General features: G+C 38.6%; 1 protein-coding gene across 9 annotated transcripts in view; it reads right to left on the bottom strand.

The window, feature by feature from the left end:
• Window positions 1–20,632, bottom strand: part of LTBP1 (latent transforming growth factor beta binding protein 1) — a 184,451-nt gene that overhangs the window by 151,889 nt on the left and 11,930 nt on the right. For 7 of the 9 annotated variants that reach the window (XM_012572450.5, XM_030268501.4, XM_030268499.4 and 4 more), the window contains exon 3: window positions 17,468–17,756. The exons of 1 other annotated variant lie outside the window; for it this stretch is intronic. In XM_012572450.5, the coding sequence (XP_012427904.5) occupies window positions 17,468–17,756 (289 nt within the window). Of the gene's footprint in view, window positions 1–10,787; window positions 10,806–17,467; window positions 17,757–20,632 lie in introns of those variants that run through there. One more of the 9 variants, XM_072927208.1, reaches the window with a different exon arrangement.

Below are 20,632 nucleotides of genomic sequence, written 5' to 3'. Positions count from 1 at the left end.
CTAAAATCGAAGCCACAGGTGTTTTTGACTTCATGCCGAGGTCTCTGAGCCCTCTGCCAGGGTCTTGGGACAGCCAGAGGGATATCCTATGTTCCAACATGTACCGGGAGGATGTTGAATCAGAACAGCAACGACTTCTGATGTGAGTCACTGGTGTTTTAGAACTTTACAAATATATTCAAGAGACACAAATCTAGGAGAGTCACACCAAATTCAACACGTCAGGAAGCCTGACAAAAAGTATGCTCAGAGTTTATGATTTACCCCTCTCAGCATCAAAAACTAACTCCAGCTTTGAAGTGAACTTCTTGAAATAGAAACATTTAAGGAGCCTTCCCACAGTATTTTCTATCTAGAACCATGCAGCTACCACAGACTTAACAGAAAGAAATGTGTGGCAATTAGCAGCTTTTATTGCCTCTTTGGTTTTATTCTTTTCAACTGGAAGAATCTCTCCCCCACCCCATTCAATGAGAAAATAACTACTCAAGTATTTTTTAAAATGTTGTTATCTAAGAAAATAGTACTGTTCAACCATTTGTGTTAGATATGCAGTGTAAATAATGTAATCTAAGAAACTGGAAATTAGGCCCATTAAACTCTGAACCTTCAAGTCTAGGTACACAACTCCTGTAGCCTTCAGGACATGTTTTATAACATACATGACACACGTCTTTTGTCTTAAATGACTTAAAGCTGTAATTTGGCACTCTTGGTCTTGTTTCAAGAAAAAAAGTTTATTTACCGGATATTTCCAGCTTGGAAGAGAAAAAAGATTCTATTTATGACTTAAAAAAATAAACAGAAAGCTAAGAAAACAGCTGTCCTATGTTTTAAAACTCTAACATATCTTAATCAGGATGAATATTTTGCCCATTTCAAGAAAATTAGATTAATTAGAAATGTTGTAGAGTGCCTGTGAAGTATGTCAGTTTCAAGAAGGGAGCACAGCCAATGAAAGCAATGAATGTTCATATTAAATTGAGAATAATCTAGTTTCCATAGCTACATTTTAAACAATTGCACGCTCTTATCATTTCTTAGAACGACCTTATTTACTATGAATAACATTAAAATGGCTGTTCTCAGAAAGAGCTACTTAAAAGCATTTAGAAAAGAGTACAATCATCAGCAGCAGGTGCTGCTTTAAACTTTTAAAGAAGACTAATAGTGTTAGATTACAAAAGAAAAGTAGATAATGCATTTACCTTTTCCATAATATTACTTGTAATAGAGTATAAGCCTTAGGCATCTCAGCCTGGATTCCAATCTTGCTATGGGAAACACTTCAGAAACACCCAGAAGTGTAGAAATTACAGTGCAAGGATCATACAGGCCACACGGTCATTACAACAAGTGGGAGTTTAAGAAGAGATGCTCCAAGAGCATAACAAATATTACCAAGCGAAAATTTGTCACCAGAGTTCCCTCAGGTACTTTTCATAACGTTTGCTTCATTTCAACACAATACAAGTAAACATCAATAAAGCAGATAGCAGCTATAAAGTCTCATCCTGGTATGAATAAACTATGCATCATGTAGAAAAAGCAACATGGTACAAGACTACACACAACAACGTGATGCCACCCTGTACAGAGAGGCCTTGAGAGTGTGTAACTTCACAGAACTCGAGGTTTCCATCGACTTCTATTCACCTCAGGGGCAGTACGCCTGGGACTTTCCACTCACTTGGCTGAACAGAAATGCTGTGTGTCTCCCTCTCCTCCAAGGAGAACCTATGTGATGCCATCACTCCAAGGAGATTGCTACAGAAAGGACTGACTGACTACTCTGGAATCTTCCCAAAATTATCTCCATTACAAGGAACACATAGAAGTATCCTCTACTCTTTCAATTATAGTGGAAATTGGCAATGACTGAGAAGAACGGAAGGAGGGAAAGGGAAAAAAATTATGTAATTATATTGCTGAATTTATACACCTCTTTTTCCTTTTACAGTCTGAAGTTCTTCAGTCTTCATCACCTGAATTCCCATTAGAAATGTTCTGACTGTACAGCTGTGGGTTATATTTATTTCTAATATCACTTCCAGAAGTACATCAAAAGACAATCCAATTTAGGAATTCACTGGATTTCTAAATAGAACATCAGAACATAAAAAGTTTATAGATACAGCCCTCCAGGGTGCAACAGGAGGAAAACTCTTCAGGATTCAAAGTGTACTTCTACAGTGAAAAGCCGCTATAAGCCAAAAAGGGGAATGGGGGGAGTTGGCTTCTTCTTAAGGATTTGCATGTGTGCAACAGCTGGAATACCCAAACAGGCATTACATAATAACAACAGAAGCTGTTCGAAGCAGTAAGGAGGCACAGCTGGAGCTGGGACTCCAGTGACCAGTTGTCTTTCAGTTCAGAGCTTTGAGGTTCCAGTTCAGGAAGCAAAACAGACACCAGAACTTTGTTCCAGTATATAAATGTATATATGTATTTCTGCTTCACCATCATTATTAATTTGGCAGTGGCATCAATTCTACAACTATCCTTGTCCATCATGCAGAAACCAGAACAGCATCCATTTTATAGTAGTATTTAAGATCAGATTATACATCAATTGAACACAGTTTATGCCTGTTTGCTACCTTTTCCAGTAGCACATAGATGTTATAAAATATGAAATGGTCTGAGGAAAGAGCTCACTCAGTGTAAAATCCATAAGAAGTAAGGATTTTAAGCTTCCCAAAACTGTCATGATCTAAAAGTACTTTAAAAAGTGCTTAAAGCTAAAGGGATTCTAGACTCAGATATTGTTACCCAGAGTCAGTTACTGAAGATCAAAGTATTAACTTTGCTCCAAAGCAATCTGGGAGCATGGCTCAGAAAGCAGTTGAGCAGTATCCTGTTGGGAATGTGTGTGTGGAATCCCAGTGAAATTTTTTCAAAAAAAATGTAAATGTATTGAGACTGTAAATTTTATAACTAGGAAGTTATGTAAGAACAGAAGTACTTACTGTAAGTACTGTTCCCCCTACCACAACTTTAGACTATTTCTTAAGAACTTGATATTTGTAACATATTGTGTAATTAAATATTTTGGAATCATGTGTATTGTGTGAGGGCATTTACTTCCTATGTGTGATAATGAAAGGGCAGGGGGCAAATGAACTGAGACAGGGACATAAAGAGCATTTTACAATGAGGGTAGTAAGGCAGCATACCCGATTGCCCAGAAAAGTTGTGGTCTTTAAAGGTCCCTTGCAAACCAAACCATTCTGGGATAATGGGAAAGTGTCAAATTACAGTGCATTTGTCCCGTGTACTAAAATTCGACACTTTTTGCTAGGTCTGAACGAACAAGTTGCCAGAGAAGTTGACAGTTTTGCTGCGTGGCTCAGAAAATGGTATAAACATAGGGGACACTTCAGAGTTGTCAGAAACCGGTACAGAATGCTCTATGGAAGAAAAAATTACACTTAAAGCTTGATGGAAATGACAAGTACGACAGTAGAATTTTTAAACCAGAAACTGTGAAAGAAAGTATACAGCTCTGAATGATGCAGTCATAATTTCTAGTCAAATCAGCACACTCAAGTAAAGAACAAAGCAAGAGTTGGTAACAAACAAGTAACAGTGAGAAACGGAAAAAACTGAAAACTATTTAAACAGTGTGCTTTTAAGCAGGGGAGGCAACTGAGTCAGACGCGTCTGTGTTTCCACATGAAGCATCATAAGTTCAAGAATTAGAACGGCGAAAGGGTGACCAGACTTACCTGGAAGGAGTAATTCCTATCTTTGGAAAGCAAAACTAATGGGAGGACCAGGAAAAGTCCATGTATTATCCTGGATATGAAACAGATCATCTGGTAAAGGAGTGACGCTACTTCTCAAAGAATAGCCTGTCAAATTAGATCAGCAAGTTAACCATACCATCCCAGTCATAACAGAAGATCTCTGTGATCTATAATTTCAATAAAAAGGAGAAAAGCCACAGCATTAGGAGTATGTTACTAGCTGCCTAATATGGTAACAGCTATCATAGTGCTATCATAGATTGTGACAGCTCTCTACCTCACTAAAGATATAGAGTGAGGAAACAACAGTAGTATGACATTTCTGTTGCCCCCCAAAGAACAGCACAACACTAAACCAGAATTTTTAGATATAATTAACACCACCTTCAGGGATCAGCTCATTCAGGAATACAGAAGAAAATAATAAAATCTTGCTTTGGCCTAACCTGTGTACCGGATCCAGTTCAGATATTACTACTGAACAGATGCTTCAAGAGTAAGTAAAACAGATTTCACAACACTGAAGGTGAAAAAAACCCAAAGATTCTCTACAGCACTTCATAGTTCCAAAACAGAAGAATGAACATAAAATGGAAGCTAGTTCAAATGTTTAATGAACTGAAAAACTGCCCAAATTTAGACCCAATTAAGAAATCTATTAAATGAACACACACAGAAGAAAAGACCAAAGACGACAGTCCCAATTAAGTCTTCTCATGTAAGCTCACAAATGCACTTAGAAAGGTTCTTATGCTTTCTCCATGAGGGATTCTCAGGATCTATTTCAGATTGAAGCACTAGAGAAGGTGGCGGAACAGAAACGAAACGCCAATAGGTCATTAGACAAGATAATTCTCATACAAAACTTGCAGAAGTCAAACAAGATCCTACCTCTCTATTTTGTAGTGCTCTGAGCACAACAAAACCCAATAGAGAAGAATACAGTAACTTTCAATAACAACAACAAAAAAAAACCACACCAAAATTAGATGAGTGTTAACTTTCTTTACTATTCACGTGGAACATAGGTTTTTTATATAGTTTGTTACAATTCATGCACAGTGCCTGGAGGGGTTAATCATACGCAATAAGCTCTTAAGAGACTGACTGGAATCTCAACAGAGATGTTTGCTCCCTCTTACTGTAGTGAAACTTGTTCGTGTTGGCTTCCTGACAGATGAGTCGTGAATGACAGAAGGGGTGGAGGATTCTCCTACAAGCATTTAGTTTATCCTTCCTTCACACTCAAGATGAAATTAGTAGTGGAAATTGTTCAACAGCATGAGCAGGCAACAGTTTCCCTGCTAGTACTCAAACACTAACCACCCTTTTCTTGCACCAAAGCTTTACTCAGACCAGTGATGTCACACAGACACATAAAACCATAAAACAACTGGCTGATACCATCACACAGAATAACTTTCTTCTCTTGTCTGGAATAAGCTCTGGCTGGCTTGAGATTCCTGTTGGCTCCCTATAATTTAAGTCTCTCTTTCAAAAAGATTTTATTTCTGAGAATCCTTTTTCTGTCAAAGATACTAATGAAAAGACTGAATATCCTCTAACAGCTGTTTGTGAGACGTTCACTTAACGAGAGGATAGCTAAAGTGTGGATAAAACAAGACATTCCTACATCATCTCAGGAACAACAATAATTTGAAGTACAGGACTGCAGCTGCATCCCCTAAGTGCCTTGCAAGCTGCTGCAGTACTGATAGTTTATATTTTCAACATTCTTTCCAAGATACCTCTCTTTTTCTAGTGGACACAAGTTCACTGCACATGCACAGTACCTGACATGGCCAGATGCTATGTGGGTCTAGTCCATTGAAAAGAGTCTGTGTGGAACTCTCAACAGAAGTGGATACTTGCAGCCTCAAAAATTTCAACCCAAACAGTTGAAGAAATCTGAAGAAACAGTGCTAGATATCACACATGTTCATATTCAAAAGGTCTTATAAACCAGTTATTAGAACAGACTGGACTAGGGCCACTAAAACACTAAACACTTCCTCAAGGCTGTTTGCCATAATGATCAGCCCACTTCTCACAAGACCTATCAAATTATTAGCCCATTTTGTAATAGTCTCAGGTTTTTTTGCCTTTCACACCACACTTTAGGCCATAGTGTTTAGACCCCAGTCTACTACAACCCAATTAACAGAAAATACACAGTCCAGCAGAGGTAAAAACCAATATTATCTGTTAGTTTAATGGCTTAGCACTAAAATGTGCACTGGCAGTGTTCAAAAAGGACACCAAGACAAGACTGACATTATTTTCATCAAAATATCATCTCCACATTCTCTGCCAACACAAATGATCCCAGCCCTAAAGGAGGCCAGCCTTTTGAACTAAACAGTGACTTCAGCTCCTGCAGCCCGATGACTACATTTCCCTAGAATGATGAATGGAAGTGCTCTTGAGGGCTGACTCACTGCCTGGCAGCACAAAGAGATGAGTAACTACCTTTGAACCAGTTTTTGTTCTAGCACACATAGATCATACCACTGCCAAAGACTACGGAAGCAAGAGTTAACCACAGTATCAGGATCTCAAAACACTGGTCTCAATTTACCAACAGCTGATGTCAAAGATAGTTTTAGCCTAGTGCTCCTGCAGCAATGAAATTAACCACACCCTCAACTGACAGCACAGGTCTGCATTACCAGTCCCCAAACAGTTCTGATCTTCATTAGGAATTGTCCTCCTTCATGAGGACAAACTTTCAGCAGTGAAAATGTAAATTCATACATAGCCTCTACATAAGGAGACCTCTCCTTGCAGAATGCCCTACCATAATAAGAAGAAAATGTTAATTCCTGTTTTAGAATTTCTAGAACAACATAATTGAATGAGTATGTTGATGACTGGGATCAAGGATATCCAAAATATCTGATCTTCCTCTGCCCCAACCCCAGTCTTGTTCAGGGGTTCCGTGTGGTGGTAAAGTCTCTCCTCCAACCTGTGCTTCCAAAGAAAACTCTGCAGCCTCTTGTTGTTCTGTCTCAAGGCAATTCATTGCTAGTTATCTAAAAGATTGTCTTCTCTGGCTGCGGCTGTTTGCTCAGCAGCTCAGGCAGAGGCACACACACCCTGACACCCTCTCTGTCTGCTGTCTTCTTCTCTCCCCCCGCCCAGGGCTGCTGCTATCTTTTATATGGTACATTACGTGTTAAATGTTTACAGTTTTTCCCCAATACCTACTACCTATGTTAAAAGGCACTTTTCTACTCTAAACCAATCCATAAGTGCCAGTATCACCAAGAACATAGAGGTAAGGAAGAAGAAGGAGGAAGAATAGGATCGGCCCACTTTCCTCCGTCTTAAAACTTCTGACCCCCATGTACAAAGTAAACCCCACCCTGTACAGGTGCTGAAACCCCCCTGTACAATACTAAAAAATTTTCCCCTCTACTTCGTAACTACTTCTACTATACTACCTTTGTGACTGCTTGTTCCACCTTCAAAGTCAGTAACTCATCCCATGGCTCAAACTCAAAATCACAGCTGTTTACAGCTGCCTGCCAGGGTCTAAAATGCTTCTGACCAGGGCCTGGAACCTCCAAAAATGTCTGAGGGACATTTTGAGTTCCAACATTCCTCAAGCAATTATTATAAAGTACACCTAGGATGCAGTGACTGAGAAAGAGAGGCATGTACACTTTTTAATCCAGAACAAACTTTCCCAAAACTTCAATAGCAAAGCAAGAAGAACTCTAACTCATTTATTATGAGGAAACTCAAATAATTAACTTGGTTAATGAATAAAAATTGTTCTAGAGAACTGTCAGAACTCAGAATGTCCCTCAGACATTTTTGGATGTTCCGGGCCCAGGTCAGAAGCATTTGAGACCCTGGCAGGCAGCTGGAAACAGCTGTGATTTTGGATTTGAACCATGGAATGATTTACCAACCTTGCAGGAAGATCAAGAAGTCACAAAAGTTTAGATATTGTAGTAGAAGTAGTCACAAAGTAAAGGGAAGAATTTTTGAGTGCTGTACCGGGGGGTTTTAAGTCTTGCACGGGGGGGGTTTTGGTTTTGTACATGGGGGGCAGAAGTTTTAAGATGGAGGGACTTGGGCCTGTTCTGTCCTCACTCTTTCTTCTTTCTTACCTCCCTGTTCTTGGTGATGTTGGCACTCACAGATTGGTTTAGAATAGAAAGGCATCATTTAATATAGGTAGTAGGTATTGGGGAAAAACTATAAACATTTAACACGTAATATACCATATAAAAGATAGCAGCAGCCCTGGGCGGGGGGAGAGGAGAAGACAGGAGTCAGAGAGGATGTCAGGGGTGTGTGTGTGCCTCTACTGAGCAAACCGCAGCAGCTCAAGAAGAAAATCTTTTAGATAACATACAATAAACTACCCTGAGACCAGACAACAGAAGAAGACCGAGTCTTTCTTTGAAAACATGGGTTGGAGGAGAGATTTTTGCACCACACGGAGCCACCCCTGTCCCAGAGGTCAGCTCCAGCAGAGAACAGCTGAGAATGTCTAAGTTGAAAAACAACTGAGATGAACTGCATAGGAGCATCCCTGGTATCCTTGGTAAAGATACAGAGCTGATCACTAATTCATCAGCTGCCAGGTCCTTTGCTCTAGGCAAGAAATCTGAGCAGAGAAAGGCTATAGACAGTCACCCCTAATAGAAAGTTCCTAAAGACAAGCACTCTAGCATTGCCCTTTCTATACAACTTTAGTTTTAGCTGGACAATTTGCTGCTGCTGTTTTATTGTCCCCATGCTGAATCCAACACATCAGCAGAGCAGGCTGAGTTTGTGAGGACAGCTACAGCAATTCAGGGGGAATGGAAGGGAGGATGTGAGCACATAAACTGGAACAGGACATAACAAATCATAAGAACGACAAATAAACATTCTATTATTTTTTATTTAGATTTACTAGTTACCAGGATGGAATACAGGAAAATTTTGTACTAAAAGAGGGTGTTGTTCCCCCTTGCTCCTGGCTGTACTGTGGTCCACAACAGAACTGAACAGGAAGATCCCAAATAATTTCAGAGTGCCTGTGACTTCACCTCATGTGTGTAATTCCTATTAGTAATCTGCCCACAGAAGTCATGAGACAATACAACAGAGCTCACATTTCTTGATTTGCATCCATCATTTGAAAAGATGCTTTCCTTCAGTATTCAATAGCAAGACAATAATCCACAATGAACAAAAGAGATTGTTAAAGAAATGTGCTGCCAGTAAATGACATAAGCTAGTGAATTTAAACCACTCCTCTAAAAATTCTGGCATTCTGCAACATGAAAATAAACCCTAAGTAGAAGGAAAAGCAAAGCTTGCCACCTACTGCCCAATGACATAATAGTATGTACTAATACTGTCTATCTCCTTTTAACTAAATCCCTTTTCCTGACACAGAGCATACAGAACTGCATCTTGTTTCTTTAATGAAACAAAAACTACAAAACCAGCATACGGAATATCCAGAAGCAGTCTTTTGGATAGTCATTTCTATAAAACCACTTATAAAATCCCTGACAAGCCTGAAACATAATTTCTCACAGCATCCAAGCTGACAAAGAATTCCTTTTAATATCCTCCAGTGGTGCTAGAGGCTTTATTAAAAGTCTCTACCTCAGCTGCATGGTAAGGTTTAAAGACAGTACTTTAAACTTTAAAAAAAATGCAACCAATAAAGCCTATCAGAAAATATTTTTTCCATACATATCTGGTGGAGATATTTTCAAAGCTATAGACTACATCAGTAAAAAACAGGGCTGTAGCAAACACTGTAGCAAAGCCAGCTTATTGCATATACTTTATTTGCTCTACAAACTTCATGTCTCAGCATCAAAAATGAAGCTTTGTTATGCTTTCAAGTACAGAGAAATTCTCTTCAATAACTACAATGATTTTTTGAGCTATTACTCCAAAGGTATTAATTTTCCTAGTATATAACATATAAAAAGTAATTTCTGAACAACAATAGGTCCTTTGCTTAGTGTAGGAAGTTGCTTAACTCAATGTCAAGTAGTCATAATTCAGTTGCCTACAAAACTTCTGAGTACACCTGCAGACTTATCTTCAGAAACAATACTGTGCTGCATACTGAAATTAGCCAACAGTTCACATTCTGGCCCTCCAGCACTGCTCTGTACAGCCATGGATAATTTAGAGAAAATGTGATTAAGGGGAAACAAACAAGGATTTACTGCAGAGTCCCTCTAATAGACTGCTGGCTGGTTACAAAGTCTCAATGTGTATTTGAACAATAACACCAGGAGAAGAACCCGCTGCCTTCATCTGCCTAGTGCTCTTCACCAGTTATACAAAAGGAAATACCAGTCTCAACAGGTACTGATGAACAGTAATCCCCAAACTTTAGCACAAGATGACATGAGCAATAAACCTCCTTAGAAGTGGTTAGATTAGCAACTGATTACACTTGGTATAAAACAGTAATTTGGATTCCTGGGAAAAATACAAGGTACATGGCATAGGTAAGCTTTATGGAGCTTAGTTAAAGTGGAAACTGCTTCTCAATTAAGTACTTGAATTCTAGCACTGAAGAAAATAAGTTCACTGGAGATGAAATACATGTCTCTCAGAGTTCCTAAATCATGAGCAGAACAGGCTATTCATAATGAAATCAATGAGGCATTTGTAATTAATCAGACAGACTGATTAAGATACTGCTGATACATCTGCCTGATGATACATCTGCCTTTGTCTAAGGCCAGTCCACATCATCTTAATGAAGACTGTTAATCCATCTAGTTAGCATTTTGCTAGTGTAGCAGATAAGACTAAGTAAAACCCCTGAAGAGGGCTTCTTTGTGTCTTTGTTATCTATTTAATAAGGTTATTAACAATGGAGTCTCAATAGCAACTGGAAGACAATACCAAAAGTTATATTGAAACAAGACATATAAATCAGCTAATAGGAGCAGCTAATAATTGTAAGGGCTAAAAATTTAAAGGGCTTTAGATCAAATATTAAGCAAGATTTATGACACGAAGACGAAAGATCTACAAACATTTTCAAGTTCAAAATACCTGAAACAGAGGAAAATGTCCCTGGTTCAGTGATCATTTGATCATTATTCTCACATTGTTTTTCTTCCTTTGCAAATTTCGGGTACAGATGTATTTTGACAGGAGACAGTTTTCCAAATCAAGCTACTAAGGTTTATTCACAGATCTAAAGAAGGGAATGAAAAATCACATGAAAACAATTCCCACTTGTTGCAAGGAAAATGGCTATTTGCAGAGTTGATTTTATTTCAGCCACATCCCATAATCATTACTGTTGCACAGTAGTTTGCTTAAAGTAACCAGAATGGGTTACTTCTATCTGCTTGGCTAAAAAGTCTCAGTTAAGTATAAAATTGTTGCATAATTGTTTTACAATCAAACACTTGCTAACAGAGAAATCTTTTTAACAACAAAGATTATAAAAGACACAATGTTGTGAATGACACAACAGCAATATATCAAACCAAACTTGAACAATACAAATATATTTTTGTGAAACTGAAAACACATTGTCATGCTTTCCAAGAAAAGCTGTGCTCCTTCCACTCCACCAAGCCCCTGGAAAGAAGTTCTTCTGATAGTTTCCCAACATCTCCCAAAATAATTAATTGATGATAAATACTGTAATTTCCAACTGTTACAGAAAAAAAGCAAAACAAATCAAAAAGCCAAACCACAACCTGCAAAAGCCACTTTGGAAGAGAACAGACCATATTGCAACACAGTAACAAGTAACATTAAGAACGCCTCACTAAAGCCCTGCCCACCTATGCATTTAAACACTGAATGGTCAGGCACATGTGTTTTTAGACTAGAAAAAAAAAAAATCTAAAAACGCCATGGTTTGAAATGGTGGCTTACTGTCTGCTTTTCAACTGAGCTGACATCACCAGTACAGCTTAGAGGCAATTTTCTTTCTTGAAAAGCAGTGCCTTGAAAGCCAATGATTTCCACACACATGGAATTTGCCTACATCACTGTCTCTTTTTGCTGTATTGACATACAGGAGCATAAACATATTCCAGTAGCAGTCAAAAAACCCCCACAAACTTCATGACAAGGTAATTAAAAGTTAATTTTACCTCATGGAATGTGTTCAAGTTGCTGGGATTGTGAGAGGGAAGTGTACACTGACATTCTCAAAATGAATGTGCCTTACAGGATAATGTGGATAACTGAGCTGCATAAACTCTTTACAAGTCTATTAGGAAGAACATGAATAACCTGATGGCTAATAGGGTCCACTGTGCTTCCTTGCAGCAAGTGTCTTGTTAAAAACACTGTGCAAAAAGCATCTCAGAATCCATCCCAAAGAGCTCACAATGGAAAAGTTATTTTCCCAATTCTCCCTGGAGCCACCTTGCACTAGCAGTCCTAAGACAAGCATGCCATGAGTTCATTACACATTAGAAGTCTATACTGAAGTGATGCAGTTGTAAGCATAACCTGCGGACAGAATGTCAGTTTTACATCTCCCTGACACAAAGCAGTGAGCTCAAGAACTGCTGGAAAAATCTCATCTCTGACCACTAGAGTTAAATTTTGCAGTCTGTGAACAGTAACACACAGTGCTAATACAAGCTCAAACAGCTCTGTCACTGGGCTCTAGGAGGGCAGAACCAGAAGTCCATGACTTATAGACCAAAGTTCTGAAGCAGCAGATAACAATCCATGGTTGTATCGCTGTGCAAGAGTATATAGATTTGGTACCACAATGGCTGAAAAGCAGCCCTACAAAAAGTGGGGGTCCTAATGGGTGAGCTGAACATGTGTCAGCAGCATATCCTCACATGAAGAATGCCAATCTCATACTGGGCAGCAGCACAGTCACACAGGTCAAGGGAGAGATTACTGCCTCCATCATGCATTCATGAAACTGCATCTCAAATACTGTGACCAGTTTTGGTTTCCCCAAATCAAGACAGCAGTACAGTGGAGCAAGGCCAGTAGAGGGCCACCAAGACTGTCAGAGACTGGACTTGCAACATAAGAGGAGAAATATTTCTCAGTTCTTAAAAAAAATAATAGCTCAAAGGGATGATACTGAAATCTACAACCTTTTGAGAATCTGTAGAGGAGGCTGAGCCAGACTTCTTAGAGGAATACAGCAAAAAGACACAGATAACAATAAATGAGCAACAATGGAAACTTCAGCTATAAAAGGAGAATACTTTTTTTCTCTGATGGTGGTCAAACACTGCAACAGAAGTCTGCAAATATTGGAGATCTCCAACCTTGCAATCTTGAAAGTATTTAAATCTCAACCACACAAAGCCCAGAGCAACCTTTTGTAAGTGATCCTGCTTTAAGCAAAGGTTTGGACCCAATTGCTTTATACTCCCAACCTAAGTTTTATCCCTGCTGTACTTAAAAATGTTTCCTTAAAAAAAAAAAAAAAAAAAAAAAAGCAACGTATTTTTGGACAGAAGTTCAATATTATCAAGAGCTTCCATAAATTATTTTCAAACAGACTTCACACTTAAGTTCAAGTGCAAGGCTCTTGTAAATAAAGACTTTATCTTGCTCTTCACATCTTTAGTACAAAACTGTCATAATGGTGGTGAAAAAGGATGTCCTCCAGATGCTACTTTCACACTAGCTTCAAAAAGCCCATCCATAATCTTTTTTAGATCATCACCTGATATGTCATCATATTAACCAATAACAGAACCAAAAGTTCTAAAAAATAAATTACATGCAAAGATACAAAAAAAATACTGCTATGCAAGAAAGGAAATAGCCAAAAGAGTAGTCTCTTATACTTTACAGTGATCCTCAGACTACAGGAACTTGCACAATAGGAAGTCAATAATCTCTACAGATTTTAAATATACATGTAAACATTTAACTTGAAATTATATATTATACAAAGCATGTATTCAGTTCTCTGTTATGACTGTCCCACGTTGTTGATTTCAGTAGGGTCACAACAGTATGCCCAGTTCTTATTTCAGGCATGTTTTTTCCAATCTAAATTAACACTGATCTGCCATCAACTAGTTAAAAATGGGAAAATAGTTTAAACTGGAAAAAATACTACATCTTTGAACAGAAGTCAAAAACCATCTTTTAAGACATCAGTTGATAAGCTTACTGAAATCAGCAGACAATACATCTGCCTGTCATATCATGGGACTAGACCCAGTGACCCAGGAACACAGGTTTGGAAGGGACCTCTCAGCAGAGATTTCTGGGCACATAAGGCACACCAGTAAGTCCAAATCTGTCACCTGGAGTCTGTGTGTTCACCACTCGTTTGATGAGCTTTGCTTTGTACAACATTAAAGCAGATTTTCACATTTCATCACCACCTGCCTCCAAAGGAGGTTGAAGGAGAAATGCTATGACACTTCAGTGTGTTACTGAGCTCCAGTTAATTGATGTTGTACTCATTCTGGTGATCATTTCCAAAACTGTACGAGAAAGATCCCTTAAAAAAAAAAAAAAAGTTCTTCTCACACAGATGGTAAATGCACAAAATCAAGCTGTTGGAGCTATCTTGCTGCCAACAAGTGAGAACACGAGATGTGAAAGGAACACCCAGAGTTACTGGAGAGCTATCACAGGAATTCAGGCCCACAAAGCACGCCTGTTACTGAGATCAGAATTCCCTACAGGTTCCAATAAGAAGCAGATTTTTGTTTCTGAAACACCACTTGCTTTCAATTACAGCCATCTATACCTTCTGCTAACATTTTTCTGAGATGAGACCTTGTACCTGACAGTATATCCATCTTCAGAGCACAGCTATGACAGACTTGCTGAACCCAGGATATTCCAGGAAATTAATCTCTCTCCAGCTTTGCTTCTGTTCAGCACCTTATTCTTCAAAAAAAGATATCTGGAAAGAAATAAATTAATTCCCTGCTTTCCTAAATATCATTGCCACCATGATCCTAAGAAAGCATGCATGAATACATCTTGATGACTGAAGTTAGAAAAGTAGCACTGCTATATAAAACAGAAAAAAATTGACAGAGGATGGCAAAACAGACTCTCTGTAGAGGAAAGCCTCCTCTAGGAGCTAATTTAGGTGTTCCAGGTTGTGTTCTGCCCTGGCTCTCACCAGTCCAGTCCTTGACTGCAGAGCAGCAGTGTCCAGATCAGCATACCTACCACACTGACAGTGTGGATGAATCCAGGAGTGGGAAAACGAAAAGCCATTCCTAAAGTATCTGGGCAGCCTCACACAACACCCAAGATCACAACATACCCAAAAAGGAATTGAAACAGGAGCTGGCCTGTCTACCCCTCTCAGTGTTAGAGACCTGATCTCAGAAGGATCTTTCAGCCCTGTAAATTGTCCTAATAGTCATACATGAGAACTATCACTGGCACACATTTCAACAGCTGTATCTAAGCATCCACCTTCTGTTACACTTGATACAACAGCTTTGGTTTGTGCATGTCCTTTTCCTCTCCATCTCGAGCTCCTACACCTGGCTTCAGCCAAGGTTGTAGGCTGGCGTTCTCAGGACCCCAGAGACCCAGTTTCCCATGCCAATATTAAGCTGACTGAAATAGATTCATCTTCATGCGATCTCAAAGAGTAACAGTTCTACCTGAAAAAGCCTCTCTACAGGAGAAAATCCTAGGCTGATAAGGCTCACATGAACAACAAAGCCCACTGCATATGGAAGCATGCAGAAGCAATTTGGATAGCAGGTAACAGGTGACTGGTTTTGTCAATCTGAAGTTGCTCCCTCTACATCTGTGATGATGTCTCATGCAAGCAGGTAGAGATTTCAGTGAAGCATGAAATGCTATAGGTATCCTCTAGAAATACTTTGAGCATCATAGCCCAACAACCATCATATAGCATAGAAAAATATCAACTTACCATCTTTTCTTTTTTTTTTTTTTACAAGAGGAACCCTTTATCCCTGACATTATTCCTGGAATAATGGAAAGTAAGCCTTCTCTAGAGGCTGCCACAAACCTTCTGAGTACAATTTTAGAGTGCTTAAAAAATGACAATTCTTTTTTTCAGGCAAGAACAAATTACATTCTTTTATCTTTCTTCCCCCTTCTCCTTTTTTTTTTTTTTTTTTAAGTATATTTTACTACCCAGTTTGGACAACTAGCCTTTATTGCAAGAGAAAGAAAAAATCCTTGAGAATGCTTTTGTGCAGAGGGAGGGAGAAAAAAAAGTGTACTGTACAGAAATCAGTACTGATAAGACAGGAATTGTCTGGCTTTTTGTACTGATTTGTTGTGCTGTTCTTTATGGGGCCAAGTAGAGACATCAGGGGATAAGTCCAGCTGGTCTGGAGAGGAAGGAACAGGAAAAAAGCCTGATGATTTTACCGGAAATTTCCCCTTCACATTAGTCACTTCAATAAACTTTGCTTCACTGGTAGGAATGAAACTGGACTCAGAGTACTAGGAAATACTAAAATTAGGTAGCAATTCCTCTGTCATTCAAGACTGTGGATGTATTTGGTCCTAAAGCTCTCAGTGCTCTACCTTCTACCTTTCTGAAAAGACCAAACTGGCTTACAGCTTAGAACTTCAAGAGAATTCAGGTAAATTTTGCTTTTTATTACACAAGACATGTAGGAACCTAGTTGAGCTTGTGGATCCACAGTTACTACAAAGAAATAGAAGGATTTAGGAGGGGAAAAAACCTTATAAAGGGGTTATGAGACAACAAATAACGCTGTGAGTGTCCAACGATCTCTGTTCTCAGGCGTAGCTTTGGAAAGGAAGTGGCACTTTGTTGTCAAGAGTCTATGATGACTCAGGTGCAGAATTGTATAATCATACACCACCCACCCTTCCACATTCATTTTTACAGTTTCGAACACAGGATTATCCTGATTATCTTTCTCTGGAGACTAGAAGCAAGACAGACAACACCTTCCTTAAAAGCAAAAGCAACCTCTCCAAAAGCAACACCTCCTACAGGACAGAAAACCTTTTGCCACTGACTTCACCTGAAAGTGGAAGGACAGCAGTAGCTGAAAACACCTAAAACTGTTCACATTCCACTTGATTACCACCCTCCTGTGCACCTCCCTCCCCAAATTATCAAATGGGATCTTGAAATAAGTTAATGTCGCTCACATCAATAAAAACAACAGTACAATTAGAGAAATTTCAGACTCACATTAAGTATTTAAAGCTCAGAGAAATAATATCAAAGACTGGCTAAGTCATCAGCTACTAAAGAGAAAAAAATCCTCTGACAAGATGGGTGTTTCCTTGCTGCTTATGGCAGTCAGGTACAATCCTGAACCTCAAACACAAGCAAGCAGAAATATTCATTGTAGCGCAGCCACGCACACTTCTATTAAAAGAGAAAACATAATGCAAATAGAAGAAACCAGAATAGAAGCACCATATCTTCCTCTCCTCAGTTACACAACGTGTCAGAATTCCATGTCAGACTTTGTTCTAGGATAAACTCAAAAGGTCACCAGGGTAAATTAAGACTAATTCCTCCAAAATTAGTACAGCAGTATCATTCTAAGGAAAACAGATGTTGACTGATACCAAGGGATATTTTGTTCAGGTAAGGAAATCTGGCTCATAAGGAATAAGAGCCTAAACATCCACTGAAATCTTACAGCTAAAACAAGAAGCTGTTTTAAAAAAATTTGTGCCAGTTTCCAAATCTGATTTTTTGAAAACACTTGCAAGGAACAACATTTTATAAATCTGACATACTGATCTACTTTGAGAGCAAAGAAAACACTTACTGTGGTTGCATTTGCTGAGTTAACCCAACAGGAGGCTTCTGCTTGATTGTGAATGCCATCTGAGCCATAGGGCTGACCTTTGGTGGGACCTGCACCTTCTGAGAGAAGGTCTGCTGGGCAGCCTGCTGGGGTATGGGCCATGGGGGAACAACGGGGCTCCAGCCTCCAGTGGAAGATGTGTCTTGCACGACTGTATCCTCACAGGAATTACCTTTTGTTCCTGGTTTACACACACAAAGCTGAGGTTGCAGGCACATCCCTCCATTTTGGCACGGTGGTGCACAGTTAGCTAAGGAAAGACATTTTAAAAAGTACCTGTGAAACAAAGCATGAAGGAAAATACAAACCCGCCCCACAATAAAAAAAAGTATTAATTGTTATTGTTAACTGGAGTAGGAGAGAGACATTGCTAAGCTCCACAAAAGATAATATACAAGATGGTACAGCTTTTACTGATTTCTAGCACAACAGACTTGCACAACATTTGAACAACTTCAAAAAGTAAAATTCTGGATCTAAAAAATAGAAAATGCACCAGTTAAATTGTGAAAGATAGCGTTATTTCAAATCTTCCTCCTTTCTGCTCAGCATCCCTTCTCCTCATACTTTAAAACCCAAACTGCATCTGATGAAACAATACTACACAGATACAGAATTCTGCTACTGATTCAGGCTGGGATTCATTTTACTATTATTTTAAAATCAGATGCTGCATAGGTACCTAGAATGAATCCCTACAGCCACATTATAGATCACCAAAACATTGCAGAGGAGCATAAAGCAATTCAACCCTTCCCACTCTAAAACCCAAATGATGTTCCGTGCAGTACCCACACTGTAACAACACAAGAGACGTGAACTGCTGCTACAAAGACATTGCTACACCTAGGCAGAAACAGACAGGTGCTTGTGCTTATCCCAGACCAGCTTCTATAGAGTCTTTGTATCATCAGTGAAAAGGGATCAGATTATTTAAAATACACTTTGCCTTGAGAGAGGAATAATTACACTGCTTTACATTGTTCTATCTAGTGACTACAGAGGGAGTCTGAATAACCAGCCTGAACTCAACATCCAGCTTGTAGACCCAGTTAATGCAATATCAACTCCACTCTGAATGACAAGAAACTTGGAGGAGCAGCAAACCCCATCAAAAAAAATGGAGGGCGGGAGGAAGAAAAGCAAAAGCAACTGCTGATTATATATACATAATACTGCAAAGGCATGTCTACCTTGAGAATTTATTTTGGATGCTGAAATTTGCATCACATAAAGATGGAAAAACAAGTTAATTATCTTATCTAAAGGACACAACTTAATATTAAAGAAAAAGATTCTTCATTATTCACATTAAAGATGGTATACAATGAAGTATGTATAAGAAAAAAGCATGGCTGAGCTACTTAGCTCCTACAAACTATGTATACTTTTAATATTGTTAGTGATCCTTTAACATCAACAAAATTATATGTCAGGTGATAAATTTTTTACTAGAATAGATGAGATAATATCTTGAACTATAACATGGAATTCTACACTATATCAGAATTAACTCATTAGGATAGGACTGTGTTAGTTTGGAGGCCTAGTTTACTAGTTTACTGAAGATCACAGTAAAGAATTTGGGCCCATTTGAGAGTGCTTCAGAAAAATATCTCAAAATAAATCTTTAAAAAAAGCAAGACTTTCAAAAGACACATTTTTACATTAAGAAAGCATTCCTATATTTCTGGAGATTTATGGACACATGCCTATATTAATCTCTAAGGTTCTCAAGAAATAATTTAAAAACCAATGCCAACACAGAAGTAAGCTAAGAAGACCACACCAAAAGTCAGTATGAAAAAATAACCACTCTGCTGGGACACTGATTATGCCATAATCCTCTCAAAAGTGCAGTAATAATGTATACATACACAAAAGACAACCCTGGAAAGACTGCAACTCTTTTCCTGTAGTTAAGAACAAAAGTTGTGCTTCAGAAGCCTACAAAAACTTGAGTTTCTACTGATTAAACTGAAGGTTGCAGAATTTAAAACTATAAAGCTAGAAACAGAACCTGTTTTGAAATTACCTCATCTTTTTTGCCCACACAGACTTGAACACTCTTACTTCATTGACAGTAATGTAAACCCTGAAACACATTACACTTACATAAAGCAAATGCTCTGCTGGACAAACTGCATTACTCTAACTGGCCATTAACAAAAGAACCATCAGGAGATCCAGCAACTATGTTATAAGACCAGTGACAACAGGTTGAAAACCCCATCCATTAAATCTTCACAGCAATGACCTTTTTGACTAAAGTTCCTCATTAATGTTGCATTATAGAAGATCACAAAACTGGATAAAATATCATGTTTTTAGGAAAGAACTAAAATGAACACTTTAATTGACATAATACAGCAGTTTAGTTTCTAAAATGTTCAAGACAGCTGTAGTCTGCCAAATGAATGACCTAATTATTTTGTTTGAAGACAACAATAATGGCCCGTAAAACTGAAAACACCAGTATTTTCCATAAAGCTAAGCTTCCAAAAACTGAAGCATGGAAGTATTAAGTTCAAAACTGAAAAGCCAGCCAATATACTGCTGTTAAAGGCAATTGGCTTCATCCTATTCAATTCAAGGAGGTCATGACTGGAAATTCAAAATGGAGCTTGGCAAAGATGCAGATAATGAGACTAAGCTTAGTGGGTCACATTAAAGATACATTTTGTCCAGTGTCCTCCCTCCATTACTAAGGTAGATGATTAAGGACAGGGTGAGACACAATAAAAGTTTATACCACTACAGCTTTTAAGAATTAGGGGCTCAGCTACTTCCTGAGCAAGAGTGCTCGTTTTGTGTTTAGTAAGTCTCAATAGATTTTTCTGTCAGAGGTTGACTGATCTGCCCTTTGAGCTACTTCGCAGCAACATCCAAAACTTGCTGTGCAACAGAAGTTGGCCACATTGAAAGGCCAGGCATAGACAATATAGCCAATCTCCCATCACTTTCCAGAAGTATGGCTGTGGTGTGGTTGACCTGGGCTGGATGCCAGGTGACCACTAAGCTGCTCTATCAGTCTCCCACTAGACCGGGGAAAGAAAATAAGATCAAAACCAACTCATAGGTACAGATTACTAAAGAAAAAGTTTGTGTGCACACAAATAAAGAGGA

Source organism: Taeniopygia guttata, chromosome 3 (assembly GCF_048771995.1).
Source record: "Taeniopygia guttata chromosome 3, bTaeGut7.mat, whole genome shotgun sequence".
Classification (NCBI taxonomy): Eukaryota; Metazoa; Chordata; class Aves; order Passeriformes; family Estrildidae; genus Taeniopygia; species Taeniopygia guttata.
Note: the sequence above shows the minus strand (reverse complement) of the source record. Positions and strands in the feature narration are given on the sequence as shown.